This window comes from Pseudophryne corroboree, chromosome 9 (genome assembly GCF_028390025.1).
Source record: "Pseudophryne corroboree isolate aPseCor3 chromosome 9, aPseCor3.hap2, whole genome shotgun sequence".
NCBI lineage: Eukaryota > Metazoa > Chordata > Amphibia > Anura > Myobatrachidae > Pseudophryne > Pseudophryne corroboree.
In genome coordinates this window covers 93,791,590-93,807,326 of record NC_086452.1, presented here as the reverse complement: position 1 = coordinate 93,807,326, position 15,737 = coordinate 93,791,590, and the positions used below count along the sequence as shown (strand labels likewise).

At 45.3% G+C, this 15,737-nt stretch overlaps 1 protein-coding gene across 3 annotated transcripts in view; it reads right to left on the bottom strand.

Annotated features, from left to right (window-relative positions):
* LRRC42 (leucine rich repeat containing 42) overlaps positions 1-15,737 on the bottom strand; it is a 59,897-nt gene that overhangs the window by 8,624 nt on the left and 35,536 nt on the right. For all 3 annotated transcript variants that reach the window (XM_063939627.1, XM_063939629.1, XM_063939628.1), the window contains exon 5: positions 15,155-15,243. In XM_063939627.1, the coding sequence (XP_063795697.1) occupies positions 15,155-15,243 (89 nt within the window). The remainder of the gene's footprint in view (positions 1-15,154; positions 15,244-15,737) is intronic.

Genomic DNA, 15,737 nt, shown 5'->3' with positions numbered 1-15,737 from the left:
TAACCTTGGTAACTAAGGGCATATCCCACGAGAGGCCCACCGGAATTTGCGTGGCCCAAGAATGAATGGCGTGGGTCATCCAGCAACCCACAATGACCGGTCTTTGTGAAAGGCCGGCTGCAGTGTATATAGATTTTAGGGTAGTGTCTATCTTTCTATCCCCAGGATCCTTCATGGTAAAGGAGCCTGGGGCAGGCAGCACCGCATTCTTCGACAGGCGAGAGATGGAGACATCCACCCCAGGGATTTCCTCACAAAGTTTTCTACCTTGAGGAGCAAATGGGAAAGTGCGCAAAAACTTTTTGGACACTTGGGGGGAAATTTACTAAGCTCCCGATTTTGACCGAGATGCCGTTTTTTCATCAAAGTGTCATCTCGGTAATTTACTAAGCACTAATCACGGCAGTGATGAGGGCATTCGTAATTTTTTGCAAGTTCAGGTAAAAAATTACGAATGAATACACCATCGGTCAAAACGCGGCTGTTTAAGTATGAATCTCGGTCATTTACTAAGAAGTGCAAAGCAAAAAAAGAACAAACACTGCCGTGAAAAATTACAACTCGTAAAAAAGTGCTAAAAAAAAACAGACCTGCTTTTTTTATTCGTGATTGGATAGGCATGCACGGATCCATGAGATCCGTGCATGTATATCAGTGGGAAGGGGTGGGAAAGTGCTTATTTTTTCAAAAAAAATTGCGTGGGGTCCCCCCTCCTAAGCATAACCAGCCTCGGGCTCTTTGAGCCGATCCTGGTTGCAGAAATATGGGGAAAAAAATGACAGGGGTTCCCCCATATTTAAGCAACCAGCATCGGGCTCTGCGCCTGGTCCTGGTCCCAAAAATACGGGGGACAAAAAGAGTAGGGGTCCCCCGTATTTTTAAAACCAGCACCGGGCTCCACTAGCTGGACAGATAATGCCACAGCCGGGGGTCACTTTTATATAGTGCCCTGCGGCCGTGGCATCAAAAATCCAACTAGTCACCCCTGGCCGGGGTACCCTGGGGGAGTGGGGACCCCTTCAATCAAGGGGTCCCCCCCCCCCAGCCACCCAAGGGCCAGGGGTGAAGCCCGAGGCTGTCCCCCCCCATCCAATGGGCTGCGGATGGGGAGGCTGATAGCCTTTGTTGTAAAAGAAAAGATATTGTTTTTAGTAGCAGTACTACAAGGCCCAGCAAGCCTCCCCCGCATGCTGGTACTTGGAGAACCACAAGTACCAGCATGCGACGGAAAAACGGGCCCGCTGGTACCTGTAGTACTACTACTAAAAAAATACCCAAAAAAAGACAAGACACACACACCGTGAAAGTATAATTTTATTACATACATACACACATACATACATACTTACCTTAAGTTCCCACGCAGGTCGGTCCTCTTCTCCAGTAGAATCCAAGGGGTACCTGTTGAAGAAATTATACTCACGAGATCCAGGGGTCCAGGCTCCTCGGGAAATCCAGGGGTAATCCACGTACTTGAAAAAAATAACAAAACGGTGTCCCGACCACGAACTGAAAGGGGACCCATGTTTGCACATGGGTCACCTTTCCACGAATGCCAGAAAGCCACTCTGACTTCTGTCTAAGTGGGTTTCATCAGCCAATCAGGGAGCGCCACGTTGTAGCACTCTCCTGATCAGCTGTGTGGTCCTGTCCTCACTGACAGGCAGCACACGGCAGTGTTACAATGTAGCGCCTATGCGCTACATTGTAACCAATGATGGGAACTTTCTGCTCAGCGGTGACGTCACTTTAGGTCAACCGCAGGGCAGAAAGTTCCCATCATTGGTTACAATGTAGCGCATAGGCGCTACATTGTAACACTGCCGTGTGCTGCCTGTCACTCAGTACAGGAGCACACAGCCGATCAGGAGAGTGCTACAACGTGGCACTCCCCGATTGGCTGAAGAAACCCACTTAGACATCAGTCAGAGTGGGTTTCTGGCATTCGTGGAAAGGAGTCCCATGTGAAAACATGGGGCCCCTTTCAGTTCGTGGCTCGGCTTTCCGTTTTCTTATTTTATGCAAGTACGTGGATTACCCCTGGATTTCCCGAGGAGCCTGGACCCCTGGATCTTGTGAGTATAATTTCTTCAACAGGTACCCCTTGGATTCTACTGGAGAAGAGGACCGACCTGCGTGGGAACTTAAGGTAAGTATGTATGTATGTGTGTATGTATGTAATAAAATTATACTTTCACGGTGTGTGTGTCTTGTCTTTTTTGGGGTATTTTTTTAGTAGTAGTACTACAGGTACCAGCGGGCCCGTTTTTCCGTCGCATGCTGGTACTTGTGGTTCTCCAAGTACCAGCATGCGGGGGAGGCTTGCTGGGCCTTGTAGTACTGCTACTAAAAACAATATATTTTCTTTTACAACAAAGGCTATCAGCCTCCCCATCCGCAGCCCATTGGATGGGGGGGGACAGCCTCGGGCTTCACCCCTGGCCCTTGGGTGGCTGGGGGGGGGGGACCCCTTGATTGAAGGGGTCCCCACTCCCCCAGGGTACCCCGGCCAGGAGTGACTAGTTGGATTTTTGATGCCACGGCCGCAGGGCACTATATCAAAGTGACCCCCGGCTGTGGCATTATCTGTCCAGCTAGTGGAGCCCGGTGCTGGTTTTAAAAATACGGGGGACCCCTACTCTTTTTGTCCCCCGTATTTTTGGGACCAGGACCAGGCGCAGAGCCCGATGCTGGTTGCTTAAATATGGGGGAACCCCTGTCATTTTTTTCCCCATATTTTTGCAACCAGGATCGGCTCAAAGAGCCCGAGGCTGGTTATGCTTAGGAGGGGGGACCCCACGCATTTTTTTTTATTATTTTACAGTGTTTAATTAAAAAAAATAAATAAAATAAACCCCAGCACGGATCACACAGATCCGGCCGAGATTGATTGTAAAAAAAGTCGGCAGTGTTTTGCCGTAAAAATAGGTAAAAAACCACGAATGATATCGACATCGGAACAAAAGAAAAACCCGAATACGACAGCTTAGTAAATCCATCGTAATCAATTCAAAAAGTTGCAGTTTTACACTGTCGATGTCATTCGTGATTGAACTTTGACCTTTTTTCGGAAATTACGAATCTTAGTAAATTTACCCCTTGGAGTTTTTTGTCTGGATTTTTCCAGGCCTGTTTGATTAAGTCATCCAACTCTGGAGATTCAGGGAAAGTGACATTGGGATTGTTTTGTACAAACAAAAACGAATGCTGTGAAGAAGCATCCTCTAAAGGGAGCTGCAACACAACCCTTATAGCCAAAATGAAGGGTTCAATACCCCGAGTAGAATTGGGATCTCCACTAATGGGGTCTGGGTCATCCCCATCATCTTGGACATCATCATCTGTATCAGAGAGCAGAGCAGGTAAACCACGCTTCTGGGGACTTGTATGAGAGAGTGGGGGGGGGGGGCTAAATCTGCAACAGCTTGTTGCAGTAGTTGAGTCTTCCGCACATTAGCAGTGAGCTGAGATGACATATCTGACATCATAGTTTTAAGAGACCCTAACCCAGAGGTTCTCAAACTCGGTCCTCGGGGGCACACACAGTGCATGTTTTGCGGGTAACCCAGCAGGTGCACAGGTGTATTAATTACTCACTGACACATTTTAAAAGGTCCACAGGTGCAGCTAATTATTTCACTTGCGATTCTGTGAGGAGACCTGCAAAACATGCACTGTGTGTGCCCCCGAGGACCGAGTTTGAGAACCTCTGCCCTAACCAGTGGGGCTCTGTCCCCTGTCCCCCAGCCTCTTCACTAATTTGTGAAGATTGACTACATTGCTCACAGGAAACAGAGTCATTATACAATGGAGAGAATCTGGTGTGACAGATACTGCACAGCTTGTGCTTACCCATATTTCACAGTAAGTACCAACACATACACTAACACACAGACAGTTATAATGCAAGCCTGGTTTTCCTACTGTATGTGAGAGGAGACACACAGAGAGGGAGAAATACCAGCACACCCGAAGCTGCACAGCCCCAGTGAGACTGTCAGCTCTGTAATCACAATAACACCAATAAATGCAGTCCTAAATAGGCTCAGAATAGTGTACACAAGCGGCTCTCCCCTTAGCTACACCCTGTACCAGTTTCCAGTGTGTCTGTGAGGCAGGAAGCGCTGAATGTGTGCTGCTGATGGCTGCTGTAAGCAGAGGAAGGTGCCAAAACGCCGCTGGTCCCGCTCTGAGGAAGCTCCGTCCCCCTCCAATGGCGCCGGAGCTATACATATTATTTATACTGGCAAAGTCTTCAATGAGCTTAAAACCTCACACAAGTGCTTAGTTAAGCAGTTTTGTGCCAGTGTACACATGGGGGATCCTAGCGGGACCCCCCAGGGGGAATCTCGTACGCCGCGCCTGTGGTCAGCCGCACTTTGAACCGGGGGCCCCTAGCGGGGCCCCCAGCGTATGCTCACCCCCGATGGCACCTTCAGGCGTTAGGGGTGTGCGGCGTGCTGCGGCTGTGACAGCCAAGGCGCAGCGCCCCGCTGGACAAGCAGCCCCTCAGGACGGTGGTCCTGCAGCGGGGAAGCGGCTCTGCACCTCGCAAGGCCAGTGACCGCGCCCCCCTAACTCCCACGGCGCAGGTATGCTGTTGCCCAGACAGCATAACAAAAAAAATAAAAAAGTTATAAATGAAATTGAAGAAAACTCTCTGGAGCTGCAGAGATGTGCATCCTCTCCTGAGGGCACTTTTTTCTAAACTGCCTGTGGGAGGGGGCATAGAGGGGAGGAGCCAGCATACCCAGTTGAAGAAACTGAAAGTGCATTGGCTCCTTTGGACCCCGTCTATACCCCATCGTACTATTTCCCCCCAATATTCCTTATGGATGCTAGAGAAAATAGGATTTTAATACCTACCGGTAAATCCTTTTCTCCTAGTCCGTAGAGGATGCTGGGGACTCCAAAAGGACCATGGGGTATAGACGGGATCCGCAGGAGACATGGGCACACTATAAGACTTTGAATGGGTGTGAACTGGCTCCTCCCTCTATGCCCCCCCTCCAGACCTCAGTTATAGGAATTGTGCCCAGGGAGACTGACATTTCGAGGAAAAGGATTTTTGTTACACTAAGGGCGAGATACACACCAGCTCACACCACAACACACCGTACAACTGGATTACCAGGAAACCAGAGAACAGTATGAACGAAAAACAGCAGCAAGCTGAACATAACCGATACACAACCTTTGTGTAACCGAAAACAACAACTAACAATACAACTGCAAGTAACAGTCCACACTGGGATGGGCGCCCAGCATCCTCTACGGACTAGGAGAAAAGGATTTACCGGTAGGTATTAAAATCCTATTTTCTCTTACGTCCTAGAGCATGCTGGGGACTCCAAAAGGACCATGGGGTCTATACCAAAGCGAAAAAGAAGGAAAGAGCTGTACTATCGGTGCACGTGAGGAGGATTAGATCTGGTTATCACATCCACCTATATTTTTTAAAATTTTACTTTTATTAATATACGCTTAAGATTAGTGCAAAAATGGTTACACATAAACTAGGAGTATAGGCGAAACATAGAGGTTAAAATATGACATAAACAAAACATAAAAGTGCAATAAGATATAATAAAGGTGATTTAAAGATTAAAAAATGTGTCCGCGTGTTTACTCTAATGTCTAAGTAAATATAATATATTAATCCTTAATTATATCATCAATTGTTTTATTTGTCTAGTCAATAAACGATTTCTCAAAGGGGCATTAGAAGATGTAAATGAGACAAGTACAGATGATATACTGTCGAATGTATGACACTCTGTTCTAATGCTTAGGTGTATATATTGTTGTTATCCCAAGAAGGGGAACACCTTCTTTATTAGGGACTTATGACACCTTAAGACTGTTCTGTATCAGCATGAATATACTGACAGATCAAATAGGAGCAAAATATTATTTAACGTGTGACACCCTGTTACAATATTCAGGTGTTGGCAGTATATAATACTATGTTTTAATGTTCAGTATACACATTATCTTTATCCGCAAAGGGAAAAACACCTTCTATATTGAGGACTGATGACACCTTGAAGCTGTTCAGATTCAATTCAAATATGCTGAGATGCAGTCAAGTAGAATTTAGATAATATATTGTTAGGTGTATGACATACTATTGTGATGTCCTTATATTCTCACTGTTCATACAATTATGGTATTAAAGTGTACACACTATTATTATCCCTAGAAGGAAAGCACCTTCTTTATCTGGGACTGGTGACACTTTAAAGTTATTCAGAATCAATTCATATATCTTGGAACATTCATCATAGTGTATTATCAGGTTGAATATGGGTAGTACAATATCATGTATTTGATCTATTGTGACATTGTGGTGTGCACACTATTACTGTCCCTAGAAGGAAGGCGCCTTCATTATTAAGGACTGGTGACACCTCCCCAAAACTCAATTCACTCCCTTATCGGGTTCCTGATTATCTACACTGTAGTTGTATTTAGTAACGAATGAATATAAAGTAATTAGTTCAGATATTATGATGTTCATAGTGTTTCTACCATTGCAGGAAAAAACACCTCCATTATTAAACGACAATGATATCTTCCTGAATAATTGTATATATTGAACCAATAGATTATATGTCACCACCCAACATTTCACCAAGTTACCATGCAGTAAGTTTATTGTGGCTTATATAGACCACATGACTGCAGTGTATATTTTCTGAATTGATTAGAATGTTGATGTTAAAACAAGAGAGAAAAATGATCTTTGTATTCACCTTAACTGTGTCCTGAGTGTTTTTATATATTTATTACAGAGTATAATCTGAAACATTTATTACAGTTGTCACTGTTAGCTTATATCACAGGTGTCTCATAACATTCCTAGATTTATCTTATATGAGTACAATATATCTTTTCTCAACTCAATATAATTGCCTATTGTTCCTTATATCGTTACAAAAAAATCTATTAGCTAGTGCAGTGTTGCTGGTTATCTCACTGAGACATTACCTATTGAGTGAGACCACGGTTCCTAATAGTTAATGATCACCTATCAGCTGCTTTGCACTAGTACTATTAAGGAAAGCATCATCCCTGCATTCAGTTTAAATGTATCCTGAATGTTTCTGTGTGTTTATTACAGAGTATAATCTGAAACATTTGTTGCAATTATCACTGCTGAATTGTATCACTGATGTCTCATAACATTCCTAAATTCATCATATAAGAATACAATGTATCTTTTCTCAACTCCACATAATTGCTTGTTATTTCTTATCTTGTTTCAGAGAATCTGTTAGTGCGGTGCTGCTTATTATCTCACTGAGTCACTTATCTCTAGAGTGAATCTACAGTTCTCTGTGATTGATACTCATCTACCAGCTGCTTTACACTAATGCTGTTAAACAACACTGCACTTTTATATAGGTTAGAACTGACTAGACATTTATCTTAATATCAAACATAGACATTGAGCCACGCGGACACACGCTGCCCACACGCATGTTCCGCCGTTACTCTGACAGCTTCGTAAGAAATAACAAGCAATTATGTGGAGTTGAGAAAAGATACATTGTATTCTTACATGATGAACTTAGGAATGTTATGAGACATCAGTGATACAATTCAGCAGTGATAATTGCAACAAATGTTTCAGATTATACTCTGTAATAAACACACAGAAACATTCAGGATGCATTCAAACTGAATGCAGGGATGATGCTTTCCTTAATAGTACTAGTGCAAAGCAGCTGATAGGTGATCATTAACTATTAGGAACCGTGGTCTCACTCAATAGGTAATGTCTCAGTGAGATAACCAGCAACACTGCACTAGCTAATAGATTTTTTTGTAACGATATAAGGAACAATAGGCAATTATATTGAGTTGAGAAAAGATATATTGTACTCATATAAGATAAATCTAGGAATGTTATGAGACACCTGTGATATAAGCTAACAGTGACAACTGTAATAAATGTTTCAGATTATACTCTGTAATAAATATATAAAAATACTCAGGACACAGTTAAAGCTGAATACAAAGATAATTTTTCTCTCTCGTTTTAACATCAACATTTTAATCAATTCAGAAAATATACACTGCAGTCATGTGGTCTATATAAGCCACAAAAAACTTACTGCATGGTAACTTGGTGAAATGTTGGGTGGTGACATATAATCTATTGGTTCAATATATACAATTATTCAGGAAGATATCATTGTCGTTTAATAATGGAGGTGTTTTTTCCTGCAATGGTAGAAACACTATGAACATCATAATATCTGAACTAATTACTTTATATTCATTCGTTACTAAATACAACTACAGTGTAGATAATCAGGAACCCGATAAGGGAGTGAATTGAGTTTTGGGGAGGTGTCACCAGTCCTTAATAATGAAGGCGCCTTCCTTCTAGGGACAGTAATAGTGTGCACACCACAATGTCACAATAGATCAAATACATGATATTGTACTACCCATATTCAACCTGATAATACACTATGATGAATGTTCCAAGATATATGAATTGATTCTGAATAACTTTAAAGTGTGACCAGTCCCAGATAAAGAAGGTGCTTTCCTTCTAGGGATAATAATAGTGTGTACACTTTAATACCATAATTGTATGAACAGTGAGAATATAAGGACATCACAATAGTATGTCACACACCTAACAATATATTATCTAAATTCTACTTGACTGCATCTCAGCATATTTGAATTGAATCTGAACAGCTTCAAGGTGTCATCAGTCCTCAATATAGAAGGTGTTTTTCCCTTTGCGGATAAAGATAATGTGTATACTGAACATTAAAACATAGTATTATATACTGCCAACACCTGAATATTGTAACAGGGTGTCACACGTTAAATAATATTTTGCTCCTATTTGATCTGTCAGTATATTCATGCTGATACAGAACAGTCTTAAGGTGTCATAAGTCCCTAATAAAGAAGGTGTTCCCCTTCTTGGGATAACAACAATATATACACCTAAGCATTAGAACAGAGTGTCATACATTCGACAGTATATCATCTGTACTTGTCTCATTTACATCTTCTAATGCCCCTTTGAGAAATCGTTTATTGACTAGACAAATAAAACAATTGATGATATAATTAAGGATTAATATATTATATTTACTTAGACATTAGAGTAAACACGCGGACACATTTTTTAATCTTTAAATCACCTTTATTATATCTTATTGCACTTTTATATTTTGTTTATGTCATATTTTAACCTCTATGTTTCGCCTATACTCCTAGTTTATGTGTAACCATTTTTGCACTAATCTTAAGCGTATATTAATAAAAGTTAAATTTAAAAAAATATAGGTGGATGTGATAACCAGATCTAATCCTCCTCACGTGCACCGATAGTACAGCTCTTTCCTTCTTCTTCTTTTTGTATTTACCATAGCTGTAGTTGGTAGCACCCCCGGAGTAAATGGTAATTACCAATAACGTAATAGGGGTTTGATATTGAACTTATGTTCCAAATCTTTATCTGATAAAAAAAAGAGTGAGTGTGCAGATACAACATCGGTGTCTATACCAAAGCTCCAGACCGGGCGGGAGAGTGCGGACGACCCTGCAGCACCGACTGAGCAAACATGAGGTCCTCATCAGCCAGGGTATCAAACTTGAAGAACTTAGCAAAAGTGTTTGAACCCGACCACGTAGCTGCTCGGCAAAGTTGAAGTGCCGAGACCCCTCGGGCAGCCGCCCAAGACGAGCCCACCTTCCTGGTAGAATGGGCCTTCACTGACTTCGGCAACGGCCATCCAGCCGTAGAATGAGCATGCTGAATCGTATTACAAATCCAGCGTGCAATAGTCTGCTTGGAAGCAGGATTTCCAATCTTGTTGGAAGCATACAGGACAAACAGAGCCTCCGTTTTCATAACAAGAGCCGTTCTGGTGACATAAATTTTCAAAGCTCTCACGACATCAAGAGATTTTGGCACTGCCACGGCATCCGTAGCCACAGGCACCACAATAGGTTGATTTATGTGAAAGAAGAAACCACCTTCGGCAGAAAATGTTGACGAGTTCTCAATTCCGCTCTAGCCACATGCAAAATCAAATATGGGCTCTTGTGAGACAAAGTCGCCAATTCCGACACCTGTCTGGCGGACGCCAAGGCTAAAAGCATGACCACTTTCCAAGTGAGAAATTTAAACTCAACCTTTCGCAAAGGTTCAAACCAGTGAGACATAAGAAATTGTAACCCCACGTCAAGATCCCACGGTGCCACGGGTGGCACAAACGGAGGATGGAAATGCAGCACTCCCTTCACGAAAGTCTGAACTTCAGGAAGCACGGCCAATTCTTTTTGAAAAGAAAATAGATAAAACAGAAATCTGCACCTTGATGGAACCCAATTTCAGGCCTGCATCCACGCCTGCCTGCAAAAAATGGAGGAAACGACCCAGCTGAAACTCCTCCGCAGGAGCTTTCTTGGCTTCACACAACGACACATATTTTATCCAAATACGGTGATAATGCTTCGCCGTAACCTCCTTTCTAGCCTTAAGGAGAGTGGGGATGACTTCCCCAGGAATACCCTTTCGAGCTAGGATTTGGTGTTCAACCTCCACGCCGTCAAACGCAGCCGCGGTAAGTCTTGGAATACGCATGGCCCTTGCAGTAACAGGTCCTCTCTGAGAGGAAGCGGCCAAGGATCTTCTATGAGCAATTCCTGAAGATCCGGATACCAGGCCCTTCGTGGCCAATATGGAACGACGAGTACCGCCGGAACCCTTGTTCGTCTGATGATTCTCAACACTTTTGGAATGAGAGGAAGCGGAGGGAACACATATACCGACTGAAACACCCACGGAGTTACCAGGGCGTCCACTGCACTGGCTTGGGGGTCCCTTGACCTGGAACAATACCTCGGAAGCTTCTTGTTGAGGCGAGACGCCATCATGTCTATTTGAGGAATTCCCCAACCTCTTGTCACTTCTGCAAATGATGAAGAGCCCACTCTCCTGGATGGAGATCGTGTCTGCTGAGGAAGTCTGCTTCCCAGTTGTCCACACCCGGAAGGAAGACTGCTGACAGAGCACTCACGTGCTTTTCCGCCCAGCGGAGAACTCTTGTGGCCTCCGCCATCGCCGCTCTGCTCTTTGTTCCGCCCTGGCGGTTTACGTACGCTACCGCTGTTATGTTATCCGACTAAATCAGGACAGATAGACCTCGAAGCAGGTGTTCCGCTTGCAGAAGGCCGTTATAGATGGCTCTTAACTCCAGAACGTTTATGTGGAGACAAGTTTCCTGGCTTGACCATTTTCCCTGGAAACTTCTTCCTCGTGTGACTGCTCCCCAGCCTCGGAGACTTGCATCTGTAGTCAGCAGGACCCAATCCTGGATTCCGAACCTGCGTCCCTCTAGAAGGTGAGAACTTTGCAGCCACCACAGGAGAGAAACTCTGGTTCTGGAAGATAGACTTATTTTCTGGTGCATGTGCAGGTGAGACCCAGACCATTTGTCCAGCAGGTCCCACTGAAACACCCGGGAATGAAACCTGCCAAACGGAATGGCTTCGTAAGCCGCAACCATCTTCCCTAGCACTCGAGTGCATTGATGAATCGACACTCTTGCCGGTTTCAGAATCTCCTTGACCATGCATTGGATTTCCAGAGCTTTTTCCGTTGGAAGAAACACTCTTTGCAGTTCCGTGTCCGGAATCATGCCCAAGAAAGGCAGCCGAGTTGTCGGAATCAACTGAGACTTTGGCAAATTTAGAATCCAACCATGATGTTGCAGAACTGTCAGGGAGAGTTCCACATTTCTTAGCAATTGCTCCTTCGATCTCGCCTTTATCAGGAGATCGTCCAAGTACGGGATAATTGTGACACCTTGCTTGCGTAGGAGTACCATCATTTCCGCCATCACTTTGGTGAAGACCCGGCAACGTCTGAAATTGGTAATGACAATCCTGCACCGCAAACCTCAGTAAAGCTTGATGTGGAGGATATATCGGGACGTGTAAGTAGGCATCTTTTATGTCGACTGACGCCATAAAATCCCCCCCTTCCAGACTGGAGATCACTGCGAGATTCCATCTTGAACTTGAAAGTTTTCAAATACAGATTGAGGGATTTTAGGTTCAGGATCGGTCTGACCGAGCCGTCCGGCTTTGGTACGACAAAGAAGCTTGAATAAAACCCTTCTCCCCGTTGGGACGGGGGTACCGGGACAATGACACTCTGTTGACACAGCTTTTGTATCGCAGCACTCACTACTTCCCTTTCTAGGACAGAAAACTGGCAAGGCTGATTTGAAAAATCGGTGGGGGGGGGGCACCTCCTGAAACTCCAGTTTGTACCCTTGGGACACTATGTCTAATACCCAAGGGTCTAGGCCTGAGTGAAGGCAGACCTGACTGAAGAGTCTGAGACGCGCCCCCACTGGCACAGACTCCCGTAGGGGAGCCCCAGCGTCATGCGGTGGACTTGGCAGAGGCCGGGGAGGACTTTTGGTCCTGGGAGCCTGACACAGCAGGCGAGCGTTTTCCCCTTCCTCTACTTTTTGAAGCAAGGAAGGACGACCCTCTTCCTTTTTTGTATTTATTAGGCCGAAAGGACTGCTTCTGATAATGGGGTGCCTTTTCTGTTGCGCTGGAACATAAGAAAGAAAAGATGACTTACCCGCTGTAGTGGTAGACACCAGGTCAGCGAGGCCGTCACCAAACAAGACACTACCTTTATATGGGAGAGCCTCCATAGCTTTCTTGGAGTCGGCATCAGCATTCCATTGATGAATCCACAGCGCTTTCCTGGCCGAAACTGCCATGGTATTGGCCCTTGATCCCAAGAGGCCAATATCTCTCGCCGCATCCTTTAGGTAAGCTGCAGCGTCCCTGATATAACCGAGAGTCAACATAATGTTATCCCTATCCATGGTATCCATGTCAGATGCCAAATTATCAGCCCACTTAGCAATAGCACTACTCACCCATGCCGACGCCACGGCCGGTCTGAGGAGTGCACCCGTAATGACATAAATGGATTTTAATGTAGTTTCCTACTTACGATCCGCAGGATCCTTGAGGGCAGCAGTGTCGGGAGACGGAAGCGCCACCTTCCTGGACAGCCGTGACAGAGCTTTGTCCACATTGGGAGATGACTCCCACTTTTCCCTGTCGTCAGAGGGGAAAGGCTATGCCATAAAAATTCTCTTGGGAATCTGCCACCTTTTATCAGGCGATTCCCAAGCTTTTTCACAAAGAGCATTCAGTTCATGAGAGGGGGGAAACGTCACCTCAGGTTTCTTTCTCTTAAACAAACAAACCAACCCTTGTTTCAGGAACAGCAGGCACTTCAGAAATATGTAAAACATCTTTAATAGCCACAATCATGTATTGAATACTCTTAACCAATTTTGGATGTAAACTGGCCTCACTATAGTCGACACTGGAGTCAGAGTCCGTGTCGGTATCCGTATCAGCTATTTGGGTAAATGAACGCTTTTGTGACCCTGAGGGGGCCTGTACCTGGGACAAGGCGTCCTCCATGGATTTTCTCCACATTTGTGTCTGAGAATCAGATTTATCCAGCCTTTTAGACAATAACGCCACATTTGCATTCAATGTACTCAACATATTCACCCAATCAGCAGTCGGCGGTGCCGACAGAGTCACTCCCAAATTCTTCTCTGCGCCCCCAGCAACTTCCTCCGGGGAGGAGCACCCAGCCTCAGACATGTCGACACACCGTACCGACACACACCTACTCACACTGGCTATAGGGGACAGACCCACAGGGAAGCCTGTTAGAGAAACACAGAGGGAGTATACCAGCTCACACCCCAGCGCCAATATAATACTGAATTATACTGTATAAATACAGTATTATAATATAATACTGATTGCGCTGTTATATAGCACCATATTTCTGTGCCCCCCCCCCCCCCCCCCAACCCGTTTTGCTCCCTGTACTTGATCAGGAGAGTGGAGGTCCGGGCCAGCGTCTCTGCAAGTCTGTGAAGAGAGAAAATGGCGCTGGTAAGCTGTGAGGGCTAAGCCACGCCCCCACCTCGGCGCACTGTAGTCCCGCTCAATTTCAAATATTTATACTGGCGGGGGCTTATATTTAGTGCCTAGGCACTTATAATATGTCTCTTTGCCAGTTATATTGCCGCAGTAACATGCTGCCCAGGGCGCCCCCCCTGCGCCCTGTAAGTGCCCTTGGAAGTGTGTGTGGAAGCATGGCGCGCAGCGCGACCGCTGCGCTCTACCTCGTTACTGAGGTCTTCTGCCGTCACTGAAGCCTTCTTTCTTCTATATACTCACCCGGCTTCTTTCTTCTGGCTTCTGTGAGGGGGTTGACGGCGCGGCTTCGGGAACAAGCAGCTAGGCGCACCAAGTGATAGAACCCTCTGGAGCTAATGGTGTCCAATAGCCTAAGAAGCAGGGCCTTTAACTCACAGAAGTAGGTCTGACTTCTCTCCCCTCACTCCCACGATGCAGGGAGCCTGTAGCCAGCAGGTCTGCCTGAAAATAACAAACCTAACAGAAAGTCTTTTCAGAGACTCAGGAGAGCTCCCCTAGTGTGTGTCCATTCTCTCTGGGCACAGAATCTAACTGAGGTCTGGAGGAGGGGCATAGAGGGAGGATCCAGTTCACACCCATTCAAAGTCTTATAGTGTGCCCATGTCTCCTGTGGATCCCGTCTATACCCCATGGTCCTTTTGAAGTCCCCAGCATCCTCTAGTACGTAAGAGAAAATACCGCTAGTCGGGATCCCGGGATCAACGTTGACACCGGAATCCCGACTAGCGGTGAAATTCCGCCGCCTGCTTCAGACTATTCTCCTTCTGTTGTGTTTACAGCACCCACAGAGGGAGAATATAACCTGTGGTGACGCAGCAAGCCCGAAAGGGGCTTTCTAGCGCTCGCCTCACTGCCGGCACACTGGTGGCCGGGATGCCGCTGTCGGTATACTGACGGCCGGCATCCCGGCCGCCGCTAATTCATACTGAACCTGATAAACTGATAAGTGGAATGTGATAACACACCAGCCAGTCATTGTGGGTTTGAAAATGACAGTTAGGAGCTGATTGGCTGTTGCGTTATCACCTTCCACTTATCACTTCTCCAGGCTTAACACATCTGCCCAATATGTATTCTGACAGATTTATAGAGCAGCCTAGTAATGTTTTACCTGCACACCTGTATCAGAAATGTCCAAGTATAAAAGCTGTTTAAATACAAGCAGGAACGTCACCGCCAGCTCAGTTATTCCCTGGTTGCCTAGAAGAGAAATAGTTACATTTAAACATGGACTGACAGGCTCTTCAGGTCCGTGTCTTCAGCGATGAGAGCAACGGTTTCCCAGTGCTAGACTGTACGATCTCTGCGTCAGTCACTGGGGCACTAGCTGTTGTGCCTAGCACTGCTAATCTCTCTCTCTTCCATCTCTACCTTCACCCCCAGTATTTCCCTCTCTCCCACACTTACCCTGTCTCACTCCTCCCCTCACCTCTATCTTCCCCATCTCTCTCTCCCTTCATTGCAGCACTACTTCTTGGTTCAGCCCCTGAGGCTCCGGGTACCCGGACTGAGCCACGGACATGACATTGACCATTTACCCCAGGGTTGGTAACAATTCCAGTCTGGTAATAATGCCACGCAACTGGAGCTATGAGCAGAAGGCAGATGCCACCAACTGGCTCTTATGTGCATCACCTAGACGGACAGCATTCAGAATTATATTATAAAGTACTGGTGCCCAAGTTATACAACAT